Source organism: Melanostigma gelatinosum (assembly GCF_949748355.1).
Source record: "Melanostigma gelatinosum genome assembly, chromosome: 21".
Taxonomy (NCBI): domain Eukaryota; kingdom Metazoa; phylum Chordata; class Actinopteri; order Perciformes; family Zoarcidae; genus Melanostigma; species Melanostigma gelatinosum.
The window spans coordinates 20,667,690-20,689,982 of record NC_136654.1 but is presented as its reverse complement, the minus strand read 5'-3'; the positions used below and the strand labels follow the sequence as shown (position 1 = coordinate 20,689,982).

The 22,293-nt window shown below is 41.6% G+C and overlaps 1 protein-coding gene across 1 annotated transcript in view; it reads right to left on the bottom strand.

The window, feature by feature from the left end:
* Positions 1-22,293, bottom strand: part of plce1 (phospholipase C, epsilon 1) — a gene marked incomplete at its 5' end in the record, with an annotated part of 55,333 nt that overhangs the window by 17,596 nt on the left and 15,444 nt on the right. The window contains 12 exons of the mRNA XM_079292823.1: positions 139-245; positions 679-815; positions 903-1,031; positions 3,014-3,130; positions 3,286-3,395; positions 3,526-3,636; positions 3,773-3,920; positions 4,057-4,202; positions 8,042-8,221; positions 8,367-8,521; positions 16,952-17,093; positions 19,075-19,236. Of these exons, the coding sequence (XP_079148949.1) occupies positions 139-245; positions 679-815; positions 903-1,031; positions 3,014-3,130; positions 3,286-3,395; positions 3,526-3,636; positions 3,773-3,920; positions 4,057-4,202; positions 8,042-8,221; positions 8,367-8,521; positions 16,952-17,093; positions 19,075-19,236 (1,644 nt within the window). The remainder of the gene's footprint in view (positions 1-138; positions 246-678; positions 816-902; positions 1,032-3,013; positions 3,131-3,285; positions 3,396-3,525; positions 3,637-3,772; positions 3,921-4,056; positions 4,203-8,041; positions 8,222-8,366; positions 8,522-16,951; positions 17,094-19,074; positions 19,237-22,293) is intronic.

Here is a 22,293-nt window from a genome sequence, read left to right as displayed (position 1 = left end):
GACACAGCTTAAGACTAAATGTTTTACTTGTTTAAAAGGTATACAATTACAATGTCTATACTAGAATAAGGCTAAATGTGAAGATGTATACGGTGTAAATACCAGATCAATAAAGCTTTTTTATCATTTTCAACACACCTTCACCACTCCCAGGTCCAAAAGGCCCTCTGCTAGTCCTGCCACGACAGCCTGTCCCAATCCCAGTGGTTGATCTGTGGGCGAAGCCCCTCCGCTCTGAGGCTTGCCTGCCATAAAACACACATCAACACATTTCCGATATGTTTGCAATGTAGTAAAAGCATCGGAAATTGAGCATCTCGTACAACATTTACAACCAGTTTAAATTGGATGTGCTACAAAAGACATGGCGTCTACTTACCTTGGATAAACACATTTAAAACACAGTCAGGACACAGGAAATATGTTAAATCACGGATGCCTGTTTTCCGTTTGTTTAAAGAGTAATACTGAGAGGAGAAATGGGGCTCGTCTCCATGAGATATATACACTTATCCTAAATTGTACTGATGACAAGGCAGGTCATTTTATGTTCTTTTTAACACATGTGCCGAAACAAAACCCCACACTTCATAATCTTTAAGAACAATGGTTAACTGTCTCACAGCAGGAAATTAAACATATTGCAAAACATAACAGCAAAAAGATGTCACAGTGTACCCCAGGTGAGTGTTGTGTTGTCAGGTTGTAGTCGCAGCAGACAGCGAGCTGTGAGGTGGCTGTCCTGGTCGTAGTGGATGACTGTAGCCCCCTGCAGCAGAAACTGGTGAACGTCTGGTTGCAGTGAAAACACGTACCTAGTGAAAGGAAAACACAGACACATTGCGGCGTGTCGGTTGAGCTTTCTATGTGTGTTTGAGGGTGAGCGTGTGTGTGCTTCTTACCAGGGAATGAGCTCCGTGCCATGGCTGAAAGCTCTGTGCGTCTCTTCAGTCCCATGAAACTCCACCTCTTTCACCACCGGCTCAGACGACAAGTCGCCCTCGGAGTCCGACAAGTCCCCCACCATGAATCTGAAGATGGTACAAGTTGGGGCACAAGAGCAGAGATTCAGCGTGAAATAAGGCGCAAAAAAGTACAAAACAAAATTGAATTTTTAAGTTTTAGTTGACTGACTTTAATGAAATATGTAAATCCTATTTATTTGTTTTCAACTACTGTAGAAATTAGGTGAAGCAGTTATTTAAGAAATGCACGAGGTCCAGTCAGAAGTGCATCAAAAGTAAGATACAAAAATGTACTCTGTACTTTAGTGCATCGGTTAAACAAGCAAAACCATCATGCATTTGTCATTGCACATTCCTTTACTACTAAACAAGCTTCCACGCAAACTCAAACCGCGTTGACGTTAAGGTGGTAGCAATGAAACTCCCGACGCTCCTATAACCACTTACAAGACACGGTTTGATTCTGACGGTGTCCTAAATGAACTAGAATGGGAGAAGGGGACACAGAAGGAGGAGAGGAAGTGTGAGACGATTAAAGAGCGGACAGAGATGTTTCTAATCAAGTTCTCAAGTGGAAAGAAAAATAGCAAAAAGAGGATACCAGCGGGAAGATCAGGAACACAGAATTCCTAAACCTCTTTGAGTCAGAAAGATAATAATGATCTGCATCCCACTCCAGTACAGCAGAATGAACACTACACCCCGAGCCAAGATGAAATAAGTGCTGTTATCCTGAGCTCTAACTTGAAATAATAACTCAGAGTCAGAGAAGACTGTCAAAAAAAACTGAGGACATCATCCAGGTTCCCTTAAAACAAACACCACCAAGATTGAACTGAAACGAGTTTTCTAACAACATTGTATGTTCGTGTCCAAATTCCAGCTCGAGTCGTTAGCTGCCTGCCAGCAGTGCGCTGACGAGCACCAGAGCTCTGTTCCTTCCTGTTCTGACAGGAAACTAACCTGTTATCTTTTATCTCTGTGACAAAGGAGTTTATGTGAAATCACAGCATCTTAATAACAACCCGCAACCGTGTTCCCTCGCAAACCCATTATCTCGTGACGGTGTTTATGAAAGACAATTGTGAAGGAAAATAGAACTGTGCTGCAGAGAACATATATTCCTCTCGAAAATCAGTATGAAGCAGTTGTCTGCTGTGGTTGCCACAAAGAAATGTCCACAAAAGTCTTTTCAGAAACTTCTAACTCTGTTTTCCATCTGGGCAGCACGTTACGTTACAGCTTCATAACAAGATGGTGACAGTAGGGTAAGAGTTTGATAACAAAGAGGCAATAATCAAAGATGCTAAATTCGAAATTCAGAGCATCAACAACTATTTGCGATGTAAAGATGTGACGGATTCAGTTCGGCCGTGTTTGCACGTTAGCGCATGCACATCCCCGTGAATGTCCCCCTCAGACAAACATTATCTATGAATCATTGTCTGTGAACAGGTAAATAAAAAAGGTACATTTTGGAGAAAACAAACTTTGGCAGAAAGGGTTCCATTCCGAAACAACAGCTCCAGTCTGCCTTAACGGAGTGGATCTACGGCGCTTTAATATAAAGTAATATGGTATCATAGTCGAAGAACATTTGGGGTGAAATGTTCTATTAAGCACCATAAGGGATCACACAGAATGAATGAAAACCTCTACACACCACCTTACAGAACAAAACAAGAAAAGAAATACAGTTAAACACCAGTAGACAAAAAGTGAAAACAAATGCAGTGTGCAATCAACTAATACCCAATGTGCCAACTGGACTGGGTCAAATGCTATGTGCCATTTGATACTGCCACTGTATGTCTCATAATAAGCTTGGTCGCAACTTGCACAACACCCCCACAGATCATCCTTCAGCTGGATGGGTTCAAGACCTTGTTATAGAAAGCATTCACCCTTCTAAGCCATCCTGTGTGCGATGCTCAGCTGTGTGGTACCTCATGCCGCACACACTGAAACAGTCTTTGGGGTACATTTTTGTACAGAAGAAAAATACAATTTGTCATGTAAAACTAGTAGGGGAACAAAGGGGTACTGACTGATTGAGGCAGCGGTCCCTAAAGGAGTTATTTCTGGACGTTGGGGATGGGCCAGTCGAAGAGGGACTGGTGGCGGCCTCGTCAGGATCCTCTGCCTCCAAACTACGATTACAAGATCTGAGGAGCAGAAAGAGGAGAGTCAGAGGAGAATCAAGTTCATGAACATTTTAGATCAAAGCAAAACGGCGAGTAGAAAAAAGGTGAAGAAGACAATCACGTGTGGAAAAACATTGTCACTTTATAGACGTCACTTTTTCAAAGACGTAGCGTACCTGATAATCTGGAGGATGTTGCTGACAGTAGCTTCTTTCTCTGGGATGTGTAGTCCTTCTGAACCTGACCGCGCCATGAAGTTGTGCTGGCCGCTGTAGTCGGACACAAACTAGAGAAAGGACGACGGACAAAACAAATCAGGCTTGAATTATAACAACACGATGTCTGAATTGTGCCACTCGAGTCAGTTTTATGAGCTATATGTATGTTTGTGAATGCGTATGCAGCGTTTACTGTACCTCTATTGAGTCATCGGTGCTATACAGAGGTGGTTTGAGGCTGATGATGCTTGCTGTTCCATCCAACGAGTCACTCAGCTCCTTCAGAAAAACCCCACAGAACGGCACCACCTTTGGTGTAGACACAGGACAGAGGAACATATCCCATTATGGCTTTTACTGTTCTTTAATCATTTCATTACAGCAATGTGGACTATTGTTGTGACACAAGACAAATCAGACCAAACCTGAAGAAACAGCAACCCACCTTGCATCCTGGGATGTTGAGAGCTCTGGTCACAATCTTCTTGTACTCGGAAGAAGATTCGTGCTGAGCCATGGCGTCCTTTAGGCTCCGCATGGTCTCAATGTCTGACTGGTCCATAAACTGCCACATCTTCAGCACCTTGCGGGACCTGGACGACAAGGAAGGTCTCAAACGTCAGAGATTCTGTGTGAGTGCGAGCAGGTATTGTTTAACGAAAGACACGCACAATGAATCTCTGTGTGCAGTATGTGAGCACGGTGTCGTTAGCGTCTGTGTGTGCCAACCTGAGTCCAGCCAGGAACTCCATGACCCCGTTGTAGTTTCCCATATTCCAACAGCATTTAGCGACATGGACCAGATAGGAGAACACGTCTCTCTTCTCCTCCATGGATCCTGCTGTTAGGATCAGCCACGTCACCCACGAACTCACCTGTTGATAACGTTTACAGTTACGATCGCATCAAAGATCATAAACAAACGGTTTTTATATTTTTGGGGATTATCCATGTATGATAATTCAAATTATATCCATTTCAAATATTCAAAATAAACATATTTTTACAGAAAATATGTACATATCGGTTTGTCTCATAGTGTTATAATACGTTTTTAAGACTGCATTTTTATGTGAAGAAACTTTTACGCTGCCATATTTATATATATATAAACATGAATGTGTCAAAGTTGACTGTGTGTCTGTTATTACAAGCAGTTACAGAAACTCTTGTGTGTGGTCTTCCTCATGCTCGTGTCATCTCTTTTAAAGTCTGGTATGGCAAGCCGTTACTAAAGTGGTAATGTATGCACAGGACTATGCCAGCTGGCCACACACTGACACGCACACACACACACACACACGAAAGACTGCGATATGCATCGGCTGCTTTCTGTCTCTGAGCTGACCGTTCTCCAGCACGTGCAAAAAGACCCGATGGAAGAACGAGATATGTATCAGGGTCAGCTTCCTTTCACATTCTCTGAGACTGACAGCAGACACACACACACAACACAGGAAAAGATCAGATTTCAATCTGGCTGCTTCTTGCTCTCTGGTGTCCGTGTCTCTGTGTGTTTGAGTCTGATGAATGTATTCACACACACACATAAAAGCACACACACACTCTGAAACTCCCTAACCCTCTTGCAGGCAGTAAAAACATCCCCCTGGCCCAGAGATCTATTACTGGGTTATGTAAGGGTCTTTAAAGCCAGCCACAGTCTGACTTCAGGGGGAAACACACATGCACGTACACACACACACTAAAAAAACATGTCACAAAGTACTGTAGAGTTTTTGTTTGAGGTTGTGATGAAACCCTGGTAAAATGTGTTTCGTTTTTTTGTCCCGTGTCACCTTTGACCTGTCAGTGGATTCATTCACAAGCAAGCACAGACACAACACATGCAACCAAACCCTCTGCCCATGTACAGAACTCAGAGCCATTAACATGCACTATATCAGATACTCACATATCAACCTCAAGCACACACACAATTTAACACACAATACAAACAGACATCTTACATCATGTGTTAATAGCGCTACGGTTTGTTATGTCTCACATTTTTCTCCCTATCCAATATGAGTAAAAGCACACCAGTGTATGCATTTCTCCTGTGTGACAGCAGCATGGTCATGAGGAGGGCTGAGGGTTGGGAAGGCTGCTGTGAGAATGTAATCCATCTCAGAGGGTTAACCGTCTCCTCCAAACTGGTCCCACCCACTCAAACTGAGAAGCTTGAAGTCAAAGTTGCACCACTTTCCATACAAATCACACAACATGTATTCATGCAGTTCAGTGGAACAAACATTTATTGGAGCTCAAAGTTCATTCTGCAACCTTGAAAACAGCAGTAGAGAAGACAAACCTCAGCACGAGGTCTACTTAGTTAGTCGCTCTGAAGATATCGGTCATATCGTCAGCGAATGAAATTGTAGATGCTCAAATGTCCACATTTTCTGATTGTCAGTTACAGAAAATCCCATCTGCAGCTGGCAAGGATGCAGGGTCCTTGCTCTGTTGTGCTGCAATATACTGTATATTGTTTACTGACAATCATCCCTGCTGCACCACAGCCTCTTATCTGTTACTCTCCTGCGCCTGGGAAAATCTTCTATCAGGCTTTACGACATGAAGCAAAGCCTCATCAGCGCCGTCAGGGTTAAATTACAGTCACCATCTAAACCATTCTCCCCGTCTGCAAAGTGAGCTTTTTGAACCGCCACAGATCAAAGCATATTACAGAGTTGGCATCTCCGCCGACAGCAAAAGTGTGTACTCGGCGTTTCGTATGAGAGATAATGATAATGAATAGGATATGAAGAGATGTGTGGAGAGAGAGAGAGAGAGAGAGAGAGAATAGGTACACACTGATCCCTCCTTTGATGTTTGTGTACGCGCTCATCTGTCCGTCCGTCAGTCTGTCTGCCTCCATCTGTGCGTGTGTTATTAGTTGAACCACGAGGGTCAGTTTCTCCTTGATACATGAATTGCATAACCAAGGTTGACAGAGAACGATGACAAAGTCAACGCATGAACACATACTCGTCAAAGCTAAACACTCCGGACAGACACAAAGGGGGCCCAAACCTCTCACCCTTCCTTGCCTCCAAATATTCTCTTGCCGTGCGTGTCCATTCTAACTGCATAATCCCTCACTCCCATACATGGCTTGAAAATGAACAGGGTCAAAACTATTAAGATACCGTTGGGAAAATTGTATTTAAATTTGCAAAACTGTGTCTGTCAAGTGTGAGGAAAGAAATCAGACCCTGAAGATGTTCCATTTGAGACAAAACCCCTCATAAGAATAGATCATCGTATAAAAGGGCTGCAACCAGACTATTTCCAATACGCATTAATCTACCAAGTATTTTTCTCAATTAATGGATTAATTGTTTGGTGTAAATGATGTCAGTAATGTGCAATGGTACATCTCAAATGCCTTGTTTTGTTCAACCAAAAGGCCAAAATCAAAGATTTTCAAAAAAATAGAAAATGCATTCTCCTTAGAGAAGTTGTTTTTTTTTTTTGCCATTTTTGCTTAAAAAACATCAAAAGAGTTGATCGATCTACTAATTGCTTGAGCTTTGTTGGCAATGATTCCAATAACAGTTTGTTGGAGTCGTTAAAGAATAAAAGCAGAACGCAGCTAGCAAATAATAATTCAAAATTCACTGTAAAAAAAACAGAACCTACATTTCTCATGTTAATATTTGACATAACACCGTCCACAATCACTGAGGAACGCTTGTCTAAACTACGGTGCACAGTCACAGCTAAGACAAATCCCGCCAACAGTATCTCATCTTCTTCAGAGAGCGCCATCGTTGTCTTCGCACTGTCGTCATTTGACTCTCACTCCATTGTGCCCATATATGGCTACAATGCACATTTGACTTTTTTGAGTGTGTCTCCCCTCTTGCTGACTTGAAATGAAAACCAGCTGATGTGAGAGAGAGAGAGGCACGCAACTTAAAGATGACATAATTTCCAATCAATCTCTTCCCTCTCTCGCTTTCTCCGTCTCGGCAGCACAACGGTGTGATTGTTTATTCTCGAAGTCACTCACCAGAAAAGAGGCAAGGCCCGGGAGAGTAACTTCAGCCAAATCACACCGCTGTGAGTGTGCGTGCGCTTTCGTACACACGGTGTGTGCGTCGCTCATGAGTTGGTACGACTCGCACTGCAAATACCACAAACGCAAACCCAGCTGTAAAAAAAAACTACAATTACTGGTCTGCGACGCTTTTCAACCTTTCACATTTGTGTCACATCGCAACGCACGCGTTTTCACTGTCTCTGATGATGTCATTAAAGGGCACTAAGACAATATTTTCCCAATCGTTAAAACATCTCAATATGGTCTTGTTTGAAAAGTTGTTGAAGGCATTTAAGAGTCGCACCATTAAACTCTTCCAGATAGTTTGCTGATTGGCATCACGGATTCTCAAGTGATCTCATTCAGACTTGAACCCTGTCGTAAACCTGAGCTTGGACGATATAGACTGAGGGACTATGATGAATCACAACCTTTAACAGGTCACACCAAAAGAAAAAAAAAAAGAGGTGAAAACATGTGGTTGTTTGAAGTCGAGCTGAATTCATTAATCAATCGGCAGAAAATGTTTCAGAAACGATTGGATAATCAATTACGTGTGTGTAAGTGACGAAGAAAACGCACAAAGAGATGATTAGGAAGAAATCATTTAAGAAAGAAAAGCATGATAATCCTGAACACACACATTCTACAAACCAGACCCCTCACCTCGTTGAACCGCGCCACCAGGTCCTCCACGGCGTTACTTCGCTGAGCACTTCGCTGAGCACTCTGGGTGGGTACGGCGGGCACAGACAGCGAGGCCTTGAGGCTTGGGTGGCGTTTGGTTTGACATTCAGGACTGCCCACGTCTCGAGTGAGGAAACAGAGGTAGTCCAAGGGAAAGACCTGCAGGAAGGAACAGACGAGTGAAGTATTATTACTGCCACCTTAGAAATAGACGCAAGACATTTCACAACACAATAAAACAAATATAAAATGTTGTTCCTATTCTTTTTGTCCCAGATAAGTGTCCGTGTGCGTGTCCTCCCACCCGTTGGTAAAGCTGCTGCTCTTGCTCGGTGAGGATGCAGGCGATCTCCTCGGGGAACTGAACGAGGTGCCGCACCTCTGCCAGCTCCTTACTGATCCCACTGACGCTGGGTTGCAGAGAGCCGCTGCTGGTCATACTGATGGCCAGCTGACGCTCTGGACGGACAAGATAAAGAGGAGCGGGACAGAAGAAGAGACAGAGTATGACTTTTGCATTACCAAACTAGCTGGTATTTTAGGTGCTCGGTGAGAGACAACAGCTCTTGAAATCCAAAGGACAAAGAGAGATGAAGAGGAGGAGGAGAGAGAAAGGTTAATGGACGGAAAGAGAGGAGAATGCGTTGCATTCACCAGTGTCGAGTACACATGGAAAGCAAAGACCGCTGTTTCTCAAACAAGAAATGGAAAAAGAACAGAAAGAGATTAAAAACGAGGCATTATCTGCTCTGATGTTTCCCGTTCACCATGAAAGTTTTAAGCCTCAATGAAATGTTTATCTCTTTTTCAGGATTAACCTGAATGTCTCAAGTCTTCTAATCCATAAATCTCTGCATACCACATACTCAGTACCTCTCCTCCCTCCCCAAGAGACGTCTGCACACTTCCTCCCTCCAGAAGTAAACAGCATTGATCACCTGCCAGTTCCTGTGTTTGGATTTCAGCGAGGTCCATTAGTCTGTCTGTTTACACACACACGTATGCAAACCTGTTCTCATCTCTGCTAACAAAAGGACTAATGGCCAGTTGCTACACCGGTGCTGGAGCTGCCAGGTAGACATACTGTACATTGTTGGGATGAATGCCACATAAACTAACAGGCCTTTTCCACAGCAGGAGTTCTTCCACGAACCGTATGAGGGACTCCCTGCATTCAGAAATGTGCAGAAGCCTTTCTAGTTCCCAGGAGATTGCTGCTTCCACTCTTTTAAGGGTGAGGTTTCCAGTACTTCATGTCGCTGACTGGTGAAACCCACCTGCACCTAGACACTGAACAGCACTTATTCCAACAGAAGCATGCGGTTGTTCCTAATATCAATACAACTAGAGGACTGAACAAATGAGTAATACAATTTCTATCGTACAATATCACGAAGGCAAGAAAGGAGATGTACATCAAACAGATTGAAGTAATTAGATCATTTTTGTCTGTTCATTGTCATACCTACCCACTCCTCTTCCGCAGCCACACACACAAAAAAAATAGTGTATGCTGCAAACGGATATGCGAACACACACACTTAAAGGGTGTCCTTGGTAACTCTTGAGATGTGCAACAGGTAGCGATGGCAACAGCAGCGGCTGCTCTGCAGGGGCAAAACGTGCCTATTTACACAGTTTGATTTGTGGATCCGGACTCACAGCTCCTGTAATGAACTCTCAGCGTGTGTGTGTGTGTGTGTGTGTGTGTGTGTGGGGGGGGGTGAGATAAGAACAGCGACAGACAGAGTAAGTGACAGTTAAGAACAAAGAGACGAGAGAAAGGAAAGACTAAAATAAATATAATAAACTTGGAGAACTGGAGGTAGTCTGAAGAGAGAGAGAAGATCAGTGTAAACAAAGAGAGTAAATGAGAGGAGAAGAGAGACGGGAGAAGAGGAGAGAGATAACAGAAGAGGAAGGAAGGGATTAGTTGAATAAGTGGGGATTTTTGTCGTTTACTCTATGCAGTAGGTGTGATCTATCTAATACAGTTACGAGACAGCGTAATCCACCAAATCCTTTAAATGTCCTAAAACAGAGACAGACCTCAGGTTATCGTCCAGACCTGGAACACATATTTCGGAGACATATTTGCAGTAAATTAAACTATTTTACAACTGAAAAAAAGGAAAAGGTGTTTCAGAGAGCCTGGTGTCCTGAGACCACAGACGACATGGCCTGTAAATAAAGTCGCACACTGGAGGAAATGATCACTGTTACCCTTTCACACAAGTGCTGTGGTAGAAATGATGGAGAAACAGTTGCAACAACAAACTATCATGGAGTCAAAATGTGAACAGAGATCTGGTGCTGAATTATTATGTTTGCATTTTAGCACAGTTTGAAAACTATGAAATCTTCCATGTTTCAAGGATATGAGCAATATCTCCTCATCTCTGGCTCAGGTTGTTTTCACATGAAACACCCTCAAGTAGCTGATATGAACTTCATGACCATGCAGAGGCCTAAATCATTCATTCATTCATCCTTTAAACTGGGAAACGGTCAGACAAGGCAGCGAATAAAAGGTCTTAAGAGATTCTGAAGAATAAATTAAAAGCAAACGTGTGTTGATACGAAAAACAGAAAGATTCCAACATGTTGACGGTAAAAAAACAAACCAAAGACCTACATTCTCAAACAAAAATTTTTTTGTGTCAAAGCGATGGCTCCCAAAATAGAATCAGTAGATAAACAAATGTATTAGAATTCTTTATCATGTGTTATTCAACTTGTGCCTGCAAAGCTTCACACTCAGTGGACAATATCAGTCGTGACAACAGAGAGCTGAGATAAATAAACATTGAAGACTGAATGGAGCGAAATCTTGAATTCCGGAGATGGTGATCAGTGTATCCAACGTAACCAGTTGTAGACCCTTGAGAAAAAGACCTCCGACACGTCACACATCATCGACACTAGTTTGAGAAACACTGATGTGCAATATTGAACATGCAGCAGTGAGACTGAGAGAACACAAGACACATGACTAATTGACCGTGACCTCCCTCCCTGTGATGTTTATGAAGGTACATTTTGAGATTTTTAAAGAAGCATGTGGTCCGAAATGTTATCTTCCCTATTCCCTTCATATTAGAGGTATCAGGTCAAACTATACTGTGGATGAGGCCCATTCTATTTGTACAGGAAAAACACGCAAAAAAGAAAGTTAGACGAAAGTTAGTCATGAGTTCAGTGTCTCTGCGTAACTTCACAGTGACTTGACACAAATCAGATGCAACACATGGGCCATTTTGGTCTTTTTTGTTTCCTTTAACAGTAAGGTGTATTACTGTATAGCTACGACACTGGTTCTTAGGATCAATTCAGTGTGAAGTTGCCCACAGACCCTGACAATCGGTCAGGTTTTTGGTGTGAAGGGGAGGGGGCACAGTGCACAACACGTCCTCGCACGCGATTTCCCAACTGCTGCATCATCCATCACATTTCGATATAAAATGCCAAAGTTTTACATTGGATTGCAACGTTACTGCCACCTGTAGTTTACTCGAGATACAAGCGATCCCTTTGAATCTACGAGTAAATAAAATCTTGTAATGCAGTACGCAAAATATAAAAGGATACCACACAAAATCACAAATGAGCATGCTGGTCTAGTTGACTCTTACTTGAGTCATAATCAGTGTCAGTAAGCAAAGCAACGCAAGATTAAATCCTTTGCCACTAGGAACTAAATAGATTAGAGGCAACAGCAGGTGAGTTCAATCTGCTCATTAAAAAGCCTGAGTGGAAACGCTGAAAATTAAAACATAAAAAAAAATAAAAATGGGAAATATCGTGCAAAGGAAGTTTTTATGCTTTGCAAAGGTGGAAAAGTTTGCTCGTTGATAAAGGCAAAATTTGATAAAGAAACGAGCGCATACTTAATAATATACAATAATACTAATCCATTTCATATGTTTAGCGCTTTAAAAAAGTACTCAAAGGCACTTTACATGTGAAAACAGAAACAATAAAAGCAACTAGAAAATGTATTTCCTGCTGAAAATGCGTTGGAATGCTGAAATCTGAAATTAATCTCAAAAACATTGCTGAAAATAGATATCCAATTTAAAAAGAATTGCAAAATTGCAAAAAGCTTAATAATTCAAAAAGTTGAAAGATTACAAATATGAAGTTATATCACCCCTCTCCTGAAAGAGCTGAACATTTTGATATTCGAACGGTTTATGTAGCTTAAAAGAATTCCAGCGGTAGTGATATTTGTTGTAGTAGTAGTATTATTGGCAGTATAAGTATTAGTAGCATTTGAATAAGTACTAGTTGTAGCAGTAGTGATATTTGTAGTAGCAGTAGTAGTAGAAGTTGTAGTCGAAGTATTAGTAATTAGAAGAAGTTGTAGAAGTAGTAGTATCAGTAGTCGTATTAATAGCTGTAGTAGTGGTCGTAGTATTTAATATAACAGTAGTAGTAGTAGAATAAGTAGTAGTAAAGTCAGTTTTTGAAGTAGCAGTAGTAGTAGTACTAGTAGCAGTCGTACTAATAGCTGTAGTAGTATTAGTACTGGCAGTAGCAGGAATAGCAGTATATGTATAAAACAACAGTAACAGTATAAAAGCAGATTTAAATAGATGTGTTTGCATCATGTACTTGATAACATACATGACGCATGTGACTTCAATGTCCACTGAAGTGATTAAAACCGTCTCCTCACAGGCCTTCCTCACATTAATACATAAAAACAAACAGAAATGTCATTTCCATCAAACTTCCTACATTATTTTTCATCGTTTGAGTTTGGACTGGCTCTCTTTTAGTTATGTTGGAACTGGAGCCACCTACTGCTCATATCGATAAACCAACTCCTTATAATCGCACAACGGTGGCGGATGGAAACAACCGTTCCCACTCATTTTGTTTGCCGGTTTTCAAGAAATGTGGTTAAAATTTGAGAACCATTTTGATGGAAACTTGGCTATTGACACGCGATGCAGTAAAACCTATATCAACGACATGAAAACACAGAATTTAAGGAATAGACATTATATACTCACTTTAGATTTGTAGTCAAGATAAAACCAAATCTGATTTGTATCTCTCTAAATGTTTAATACTTCTTAAACAACCAGCTGAGATGACTTGCCATCATAATAAGATTCCCTCATTAGCATGTAAACAAACGGTTCAAGTATTCTTGTTCAATTAATTAAGTCCCCTTTGATTTCTCACATGCATGACAGCTCAGTGCTGACCACACTAGACAACATACAGCGGTTCCAATTTACAGATACATTAAGACACTACATTTAGAAAAAAAAACACATGGAAACAAACAGAATCTCAGTCAATGTTACACTTTCTCTCAGCTGTGTGAAGACACCGGCATCCATACTGCAAAAACTCACTTTTCCTCTACTCACTGGTCAGCTTGTAGTCCGTTCAGTGAGAGTGCTTCATGGTTGCTAGATACAGCTGGCCACTCTGCTTCCACACTGACAGTTCAGTGCTGAGGACAGCGAAGTACACTTGTCCACATTTGAGCCGTCGGTTCTCTCTCTCTCCTGCAGCTGCTCTCTCTCTCTCTCTCTCTCGCTGTCTGTTCTGTCTCTCCCTCACTCACTCCATTTCTAACTTGGGCTCTCTCCAACTCACGCTGTAGCTTTGTCTGTTGCTCGCTTTCACTCACGTGGCTTCTCTCCCTTCCCTCATCAGCAGACAGTCCCCTCTCTCTCTCTCTCTCTCTCTCTCTCTCTCTCTCTCTCTCTCTCTCTCTCTCTCTCTCTCTCTCTCTCTCTCTCTCTCTCTCTCTCTCTCTCTCTCTCTCTCTCTCTCTCTCTCTCTCTCTCTCTCTCTCTCTCTCTCTCTCTCTCTCTCTCTCTCTCGAGTTAGACTGGCTAGACCATCTCACTGCAGGACCACACACTGTCATAATTCACACACTCATATGGAGAGACGAAAAAACATTTTCCCCTCTCTGTCTCTCACCTTATACACAGAATAATAAAATGGGAAATGTTATAAATTCTGTAGTTTTTGAAAACAAGATTCCTACTCTGCGACAAGTCACAGTAAAGTGCTGATTGTTATTGAGGTGTTTACATGATCTTAATGAGTCTTCAACAACTTTATTAAATATGATTATATATTATTATATATATAATAATTAGCCAATTGATTTTATCGATAGAAATATAAATAAATTGTCCATTTAGATAATTGACATGACAAGACAAGCAATTTGAGAAACATGGTATATTTGTGCAATATATACCGACTGAAAATTGTCACAGAGTATTTTTTAGCAATAATGTGCTTTTGAAATCCTTCAGACTTCCGTCCAGTGTGATTCCCCACCACATCTGCTGTCAATGCTGGCAGGCAACACAATGTACAATGTCGACTGAGAGGAAGAGGAAAAAAAGAAAGAAACACCAATACTGAGATGGAAGGATGGCAGCCCGGTGCTGAGCAGCCCACTTCCTTTTGAGCAGCGTAGTAAATTGTGCTGTAAAGGAAATGAGGTCAAGAAAAGCACCGTAACCACTCCCATGTACAGCTCATTAAGCCCCAGTGGTCTGCAGTAGAGCTTTTCTTTGTACGTAAATAACTACAAATGTGTGTACTTTGACAGTATCGGGGGCAACAGGAGATGAAGGCACAGCTATTGAATAGCAAGATGAGACATCCACTATTTGAAGAAAAAGGAATGAATGAATGAATATGATGTTTTTGTTTCTTCCAGGGCTGCATTCGTTTCTTAAGTACTGCTTGAAAAATGACAGAAAAGACTTTGTTTCAGCTCTAGCTTCGTCTTGGTTTTCAGCAGCAGCACTGAGCTGAAGTCGAGATGTGGTGAGCTGGATTACTTTATTCTTAAGACTGTGGTTATTCAAACTAGTTTGTTGACCCAGATATGTGCCAACTCATCTCCACAACGTTACTGCTGACCTGCCACTAAAACCAAATGATCGCTGTGCTTCAGAAAGACACAAGTCATCCACGAACATCAGAGGAACCAGCTAAATACTTTCAGATCATAACAACATCTATGCAGAAATGTGCAGTACAAGAAAGATCTTGGTTCCAAGGTTGTACACTCAATAACCAGACACAGGTGCTTTTTCCTGTTAAGATTGTAAAGCGTTATACAAGCGTCGTCTATTTACCATTGACACGTATTTTTTACTGGTAAGTTTTAGGAGTTGTATGCTCTGCTACATTAAAAAACATGTTCACTTCAAACTGAAATGCCTCATCTTAAAATCAGTTTCAGTGTTTGTTTATTTGCAAAAAAATAATAAATCAGTGTTTCTAAAGCCACTCCTTTGTTTGGCTATTTTCAAGCTTATGGCACTGCACTCAGCAAGTGAATCAAAACTTTTAAAACAGCCAAAATAAAGTATATGTTTCTGTTGGAGGGACGTTATAATCTCTGCAGATAGACACTGTTTTATGGAAGATTAAATGTCAAATCATTCAAATGTCACAGTAGTATTATTGTTTTTTTTTAAACACAACAATGTGCCTGTGAGTCTTCTCGAAGGTAATGATCATGAGCAACATCTGGGTAGCTTTGGTACTTTGGTACTGGCTTACAGAGAAAGAGATAGTTGGACAGGGAGTCTTTCATGCTGCGTGTGTGTGTGTGTGTGTGTGTGTGTGTGTGTGTGTGTGTGTGTGTGTGTGTGTGTGTGTGTGTGTGTGTGTGTGTGTGTGTGTGTGCGAGTGTGTGTGTGTGCGTCTATGAAATCCTATTCCTGCCAAGACTTCTAAGCTGCTATGTGTGCGCGTGTCTGGCTTTATTCTGTTTCCTGCAACACCCATTAGAACATAACACAGTGTCATGTTGAAGATATGTGTGTGTGTGTGTGTGTGTGCGTGTGTGTTTTTTCCCCCCCGAAAACTTGTCTAACAACAAATAAAGTTTTGTTGTTGACATGATAAATATTAAAGCAAGTCGCAGAGAAACAAACACTAAAATTCATTTTTGTACGTGTGTGTGTGTGTGTGTGTGTGTGCGTACATCTCCTTGATCTTGCGAGAGACAGCCTGTCCCCTGGACCAGAGCCGGTGGAAATTAATGTCAGGATCGGCTTACAATTATGTCATATGCAACATCATTGCAGAGAAGTTGGACAGACAGCTGAGCAACTGACCAACAACCCGGCTGGTTGGAAGATGAAGTCATGTGGATGGTAAGATAGCGAGAGGAACAAAGAGGAGATACTATATGCATGGTGGAAAGGTATATTCTTGTCTCATTAATTGACATTTTAGTGTCTTTCTCAAGGCATTTCAGGAGGCAGCTGCTGCCATGTGGTTTAAGTCCAATGAAAAGCAGGTGTATAGTGTGCGGCTGTACTTTTAATGTAAAATGTATTCAAAATATCCCTCCTGAGCTTTTCAGAGGAACAGTGCAAGCATGTTTGAAGTGCATATAACCTCTTTTCAGATGTTAAGAAATAACTGGTGTGTGTGAGTGCATCAGTGTTGAGTGGACCCTGTGATGTGAAGAGGCCTTTTCTTCTTCCTGTACGTCTCGCACCATTTCAGCATTGTGTGTGCATGTGTGGCTAAATTGGAGAATGGAGTGGAGAAAGAGGTGGAGAAAGAGAGAGAGAGAGAGAGAGAGAGAGAGAGAGAGAGAGAGAGAGAGAGAGAGAGAGAGAGAGAACAGCAAAGGACATGAAGAGAAACATAAGAAGGAAAGGGCAACCACTGGGATCAACTATAGACATGCTTCTACCGACCCAAAACCCGCAGTGGACAAGGAACAATGTGGGAAAAGAGCAGAGAGGACGAGAAAAGAGTGGAGCCATAGACCACAGGGGAATAATGGGAACTTTTCATGCTAAATAAAAATTGGGGTTTGTACACTGAAACCTACAAATAAGGAAAACATTTTGTATACACACACACACTCACCTTTCAGCACGGCGTGGCTGTTGGGGCTCTGGGGCAAAGGGTAGGGCAGAGCAGAGCGGGCCCCGAGAGCTGCTGTGGCCTCCAGAAGGGCTCCGGTGAGCAGGGAGCACACCGACGTCCTCTGACCACAAGCACGATAGAACCTAGAAATAAATAACACAGTAAAGTTTGCCTGTGATTCTGATCTGAACTTACGCCGTCTCGACCAATGTTACAGCCAATTGTCTTGTAGCTACAACTAGAACAAGGCCGAGTATCTACAATAGACTACATCAAAGCTTAACACTGACTTTTGGGGTGTTGGAAATGTAATCAAAAGATCTCTGCACTTGTTCGTGTTGCGACTTATGCATGCTTTATCATACATACAGTACGTTAAGTTATTGTGGAAGCCATTTTCATGCGATGACTTTCTGGTAATATAATTTGTCCTGTGGCCAATTATCAAATTCATACAACAAATCTTAATCGTGATTAGTACAGTCTGGTACAAATAAATGCAATAACATTAGCCATCTGAATAATTAATCATATAGATTTAAAGTCTCAACTACGGATACAACAAATCGTTTTATTGTCAATTAACCTGATTTATATTGCAGGCGTTCACCAGGAACGCCTGCAGCTCAGACTCCGGCGGGGCCTCTGAGCTTTGCCTCGCTGCTCTTCCAGGCTCGGAGCCAACGACCACACCACACTGCTTGAGGCCCGAGCTGTATTGCTACTGTATTTACTGTTTTTCAGTAAAATGAGAGGTTTCCTAAAGGGACTCTGGTGCTTGCACACACTACCAATTCCGGCCACAGGGATCGCCAAAAATAAACACAAAAAATTCTTGAAGTAGCTTTAAGTATCTTTTATTTATTTATTGTGTAGATATGCTAAGCTAACCAAAAGGTGATTATACACCATTGAAAACAAAGTTATGAATATAATATTCCATTCCTGCCAATAAATTCCCCTAAATCCAACATAGTGTTCCTTTACTTAACTAAAATGTTTAATTGTTAATAACAAACAAAAAATTGACAGCATCTACTAGACGCCAATCCTTTCGTCACGCGATGGACCAGCAATTGGGGAACAAGCCTTGTGTTGTCCTCCCGACTGCCATACACTTGTTTATCCTCTGGGGTCAAAAATGACCCCAACCTGGTTTGACTGTTTTTAAAGCATATCGTATAAATTGTCAATCAATTCTGTTTTACACCTTTAGTCTTACTTCAGTCCAACACATTACCACAAATCTTTGCCTTCATTTTGGAATTTAGGGCCAATAGACCTTGTTTACATAAAAGTAGACCCTGTTTTTGAGTGAAAATACAATGAAACAATAAATTATTTTGACTTTATATTATTTTTTACTATTTGACTGATCACAGAGAGGTGCATATCAAAGTTTAGTGAGGATGCTGTTCTTGAATCATTTGAATTTTTCTAATGGCAGCAAATAATAACACCTGTTGTCCTCTGGGGTCAGAAATGACCCCGTCAGGTTTGACTGTTTATAAAGCATACAGTATAAATTATCACCCACCTCTGTGTTTCAACTCCTGAGTCAACTTTATTCCAACTCATTACCTGACATATAAAACATGTCAACATTCATTTCTGCAACATTTAAGCCTCCTGGTACCTTCAAATTTACTAACACTTGTTATCCTGGGGTCATTTTTGACCCCAGCAATTTGAACCTGCAGAACAGTATTAGAATTAAAATTGCTACCAAAGTTTATGTGTCAGGTACTTAGTTTTTTGTTGACTACCTCAATAGCCCTTTAAATAAAACAACCCCCTCGACACCCAAACCCGTACACATCCAGAATACCTTTTACGGGACTATGGAGAAATATGCAGATCACTATCAAATCTTACTGATTGACCTAAAATTGGAAAGAGATATTTTTTGGGTGTTTAAATGGCTTTAAATATCACTTTACATATCAACATGTTGAGTTTGTGTTTACCCAGTTGTCCCCATTAAATTAGGAAAAGTCATTCAATATTAAACCAAAAATATGATGTCTCATTTATTTAGAGACGTTAAACATCGAATGGGGTCAAAAATGACCCCAGGACAACACAAGGGTTAAGAAAAATGATATGAGACAAAAAATGGCTACAAACCTCAGGGGATGAGAGGGATGACAACACCAGGGATTGAGGCAGGGGCTCGGCTCCGGCTGCCAGCGAGACTCCCCGGGACGTCCCGGGCAAGACAGAAGGAGCTGTTTGGCGGGATGATTCAGGTTGAGTTCCTCTCTGTCCTGCACATAGTTGTTCAGCTGTTAAGGGAATCATTGACAAATGGGTCACTGAAGATATTCATTGATATAAATAAAGGTTCCATTTTTGTTGAGTGTCCACAACATCAGTAAAACACAGCTAATACTGTATGAAGTGGTGAAGCCGATTCCGCTTTATCAGCTTTGGGTAGTGTGCATCAACAGAATAACTGAGATGAAAGTTTGATTCAAAAGCTTTCCGGCAGAATAGACGAATATTTTGACCTCAAAGAAAGTCCTCCTCCTCCTTCAGTTCCCTCTCTTCTCAGAACAAAATCCATCTCACATAAAAGGAAACACTTATCCAAACCGATTGGCTTGCACTTTGTCCTTGAGTGAACCTGCAGAAGAGCTCTTCTGGCACAAATTTCAGAGAAAAGCCATTACGGCAACATTTTGTGGCACTTTAAGCGGGCACTTATGCCTTCAGCAGGGGTGGATATTACAAAACTGGTGACAAAGTGGGGGGATGAATGCAATCAAGGTTTAATGAGAAAATAAGGCTTGGGTATAAACGTCAACAAGCACTGCTCCATGAGAGGCTCCATGAGAGGCAGGGGAAGGCCACCGCCACCAGGATGATGGTGTACATTCTCGGAATTAAATGATTCTGTATTCATTCTTTAAAATATGTCCGGTTTGTATTAAGCACTGGCAGCAGAATGGCACAACGTCCACACACAGACACAGAACAAGGCCTGCTGTCTCAGTGGGATGGGTTTCCTGCACGGGGTGTAGGCCTTGCTGTTGTCAGATCAGGGCCATCCCGAGGGAAAGGAGACATGCCAGCCTGCACGTTTAGAAAATGAGAGAGCCAGCATGAGGGAGAAAGAGAGAAAGGGTGAGACACAAACACCCTCCTCCTCCAACAAGCAAATTATGTGAGATGTGTTGTATTGACCTGCATTCCAGCAGCAAGCTTATTACTAAAAGCCGAAACTTTCAAAAACATTGTGAAATAAAATAAACTGTGATCAAACACATTTACACAAATAGCGTCTCCAGAACATTCACTGACTCACATCACATTTCTGGTAAAATACCTCATTTTTCCCCAATCGGCATCGAGAGACTGTGCATGTCCACTGACCAGACATGAAGTCTGCTACATTCACAGCGTTTCTTTCTTCCACGTATCAAAGCAACAGAAATATCAATGGAAATGACTAAATGGCTCTAAACAGCCCCAAAAAGCAGCTAATATGGACTTTGTATTTGTGTTTCCAAACAACTACTCCACTTTACCGGAGCCACACAACACAACATATCGTATTTTGGTCTGTCTCTCTCCAAGCTGTCATGGTTATGACTGCTGTTTTGACAACACGGATCATTTGTTTACACTATAATTACACTGAATCATGATGGTCATTCCCTGAGACACACATTGCTGTTAGAAATGCGGTTGCTTGACACCAGACTTGCTTCAACAAAAGGCCCAACATCTTCCATTGACAACAACCTCATTAATAACCTCCCAGCATACCGCCAATCTTCAATCACGCACAAAATGTGAATCAGACCCGGAGCGTTCTCATGATGACGATGACTGGTGTGCTCCCCCAGACTGTACGGACATCCACCAAACAGACAATATGACAGTTTACACACAACGTATTATCCTCCTTGTAGACTGAAGAAGCTAAATGATGGGGTCACTGCCATTTGTCAGATAAGTAGAATGTCCACCAGGGCTCTTCATCACTCATCATCATCATCACTCTGTCCAGTCCTAGAGACTTTTCATAAAACAACAATTTCTGAAATATTGATGTTGATCATGAAGTTTGGATACTGGGTGATGTCAGCTCACTTAACATGACTCATCATAAGAAGTGTTTTTGTATCCCACTTTGCAAAGAATGCAGCAAAGAAATCTTGATATTTATCTGATCATTTTACTTACTTGAGATGTGAAGATCAAGATGTGACTAATGAAGCAGAAAAAGCTGTTTGTACGTGTCTAAGACAGCCGGATGTCAAAGGACACGGGAGGGAATGTGGTGCTGCTTCTGATGGACACAGAGCAGCTGTCTTCACTCCACTCACGACAAACAAACAATCTCATCTTAAAACTCCACACACACACACACACCACCTTCCCTTTAAATTTCAAAAACGCAGTAGAATGTGCCGACCTGCACACAATTTAAAAAAAATCATGGTCAAAAGTATCTGACGTTCCAAAGAACGAGATGTTTCAGGCTGTTTATGAACAACAAGTTTCTCTTCTCAGGTTTCACAGGTGTCCCGAGACAAGTGGACCCATAAATAACAAGCACAGAGTGGAGATGGTACACTGAATGAAAACGAAAGGCACGAGGGAACGAGTGAGTGAAGGTGTGAGCAAGCTATTAACTGGTTTCAACATCCATTAAAAGGGAAATCATTTCATAAATCAACCAAATCGTTAATTTTTACTTGAACGCTTTTAGTATAAAAAAAATAGATCACTTTTATTGTAGCCACAGTCTCATCAGGCATGGAGGCAATCATTGCATTTCAGCTCAATTACATATAAGTAAAGGTCGTCCAATACCAATAACGCCATTGTGTTGTTCATGCCAGTTAGTTACATTAACACTAATACAGCTCTGTTTCTCGTGTTCCACCGTGTGTGTGTGTGTGTGTGTGTGTGTACAGGAAATGCTAATGCTGCTGCCACTTCAAGCTCAGAGTTTGTGTACTGAAACAAATATTTAAAAACACAACAACAAGATGCATATAATGAGCTATATTCCTGACAGCCCACGCAATTTACAGTTATGAATGAGTTTTCCGCAAAGTCCCATTAGCGCCCCGTGAGGTCATTTCCCTGCCTGGCAACAGCCATTCTGGTAAAGGATTAGCAGGGTGCACTGTGGGGCACCACACAGATCTACTGAACTATGAGCCGGAATCCACACACACACACGTACACACACACACACACACACACACACACACATGCTAAAATGCAGACACGCAAAGGCCCTCTGACTCATGCCCATGCCATTATGTATATCATACCAGACACACACAGTATGAATCAGCATGCGGTACGCTGGAAAGGCCGAT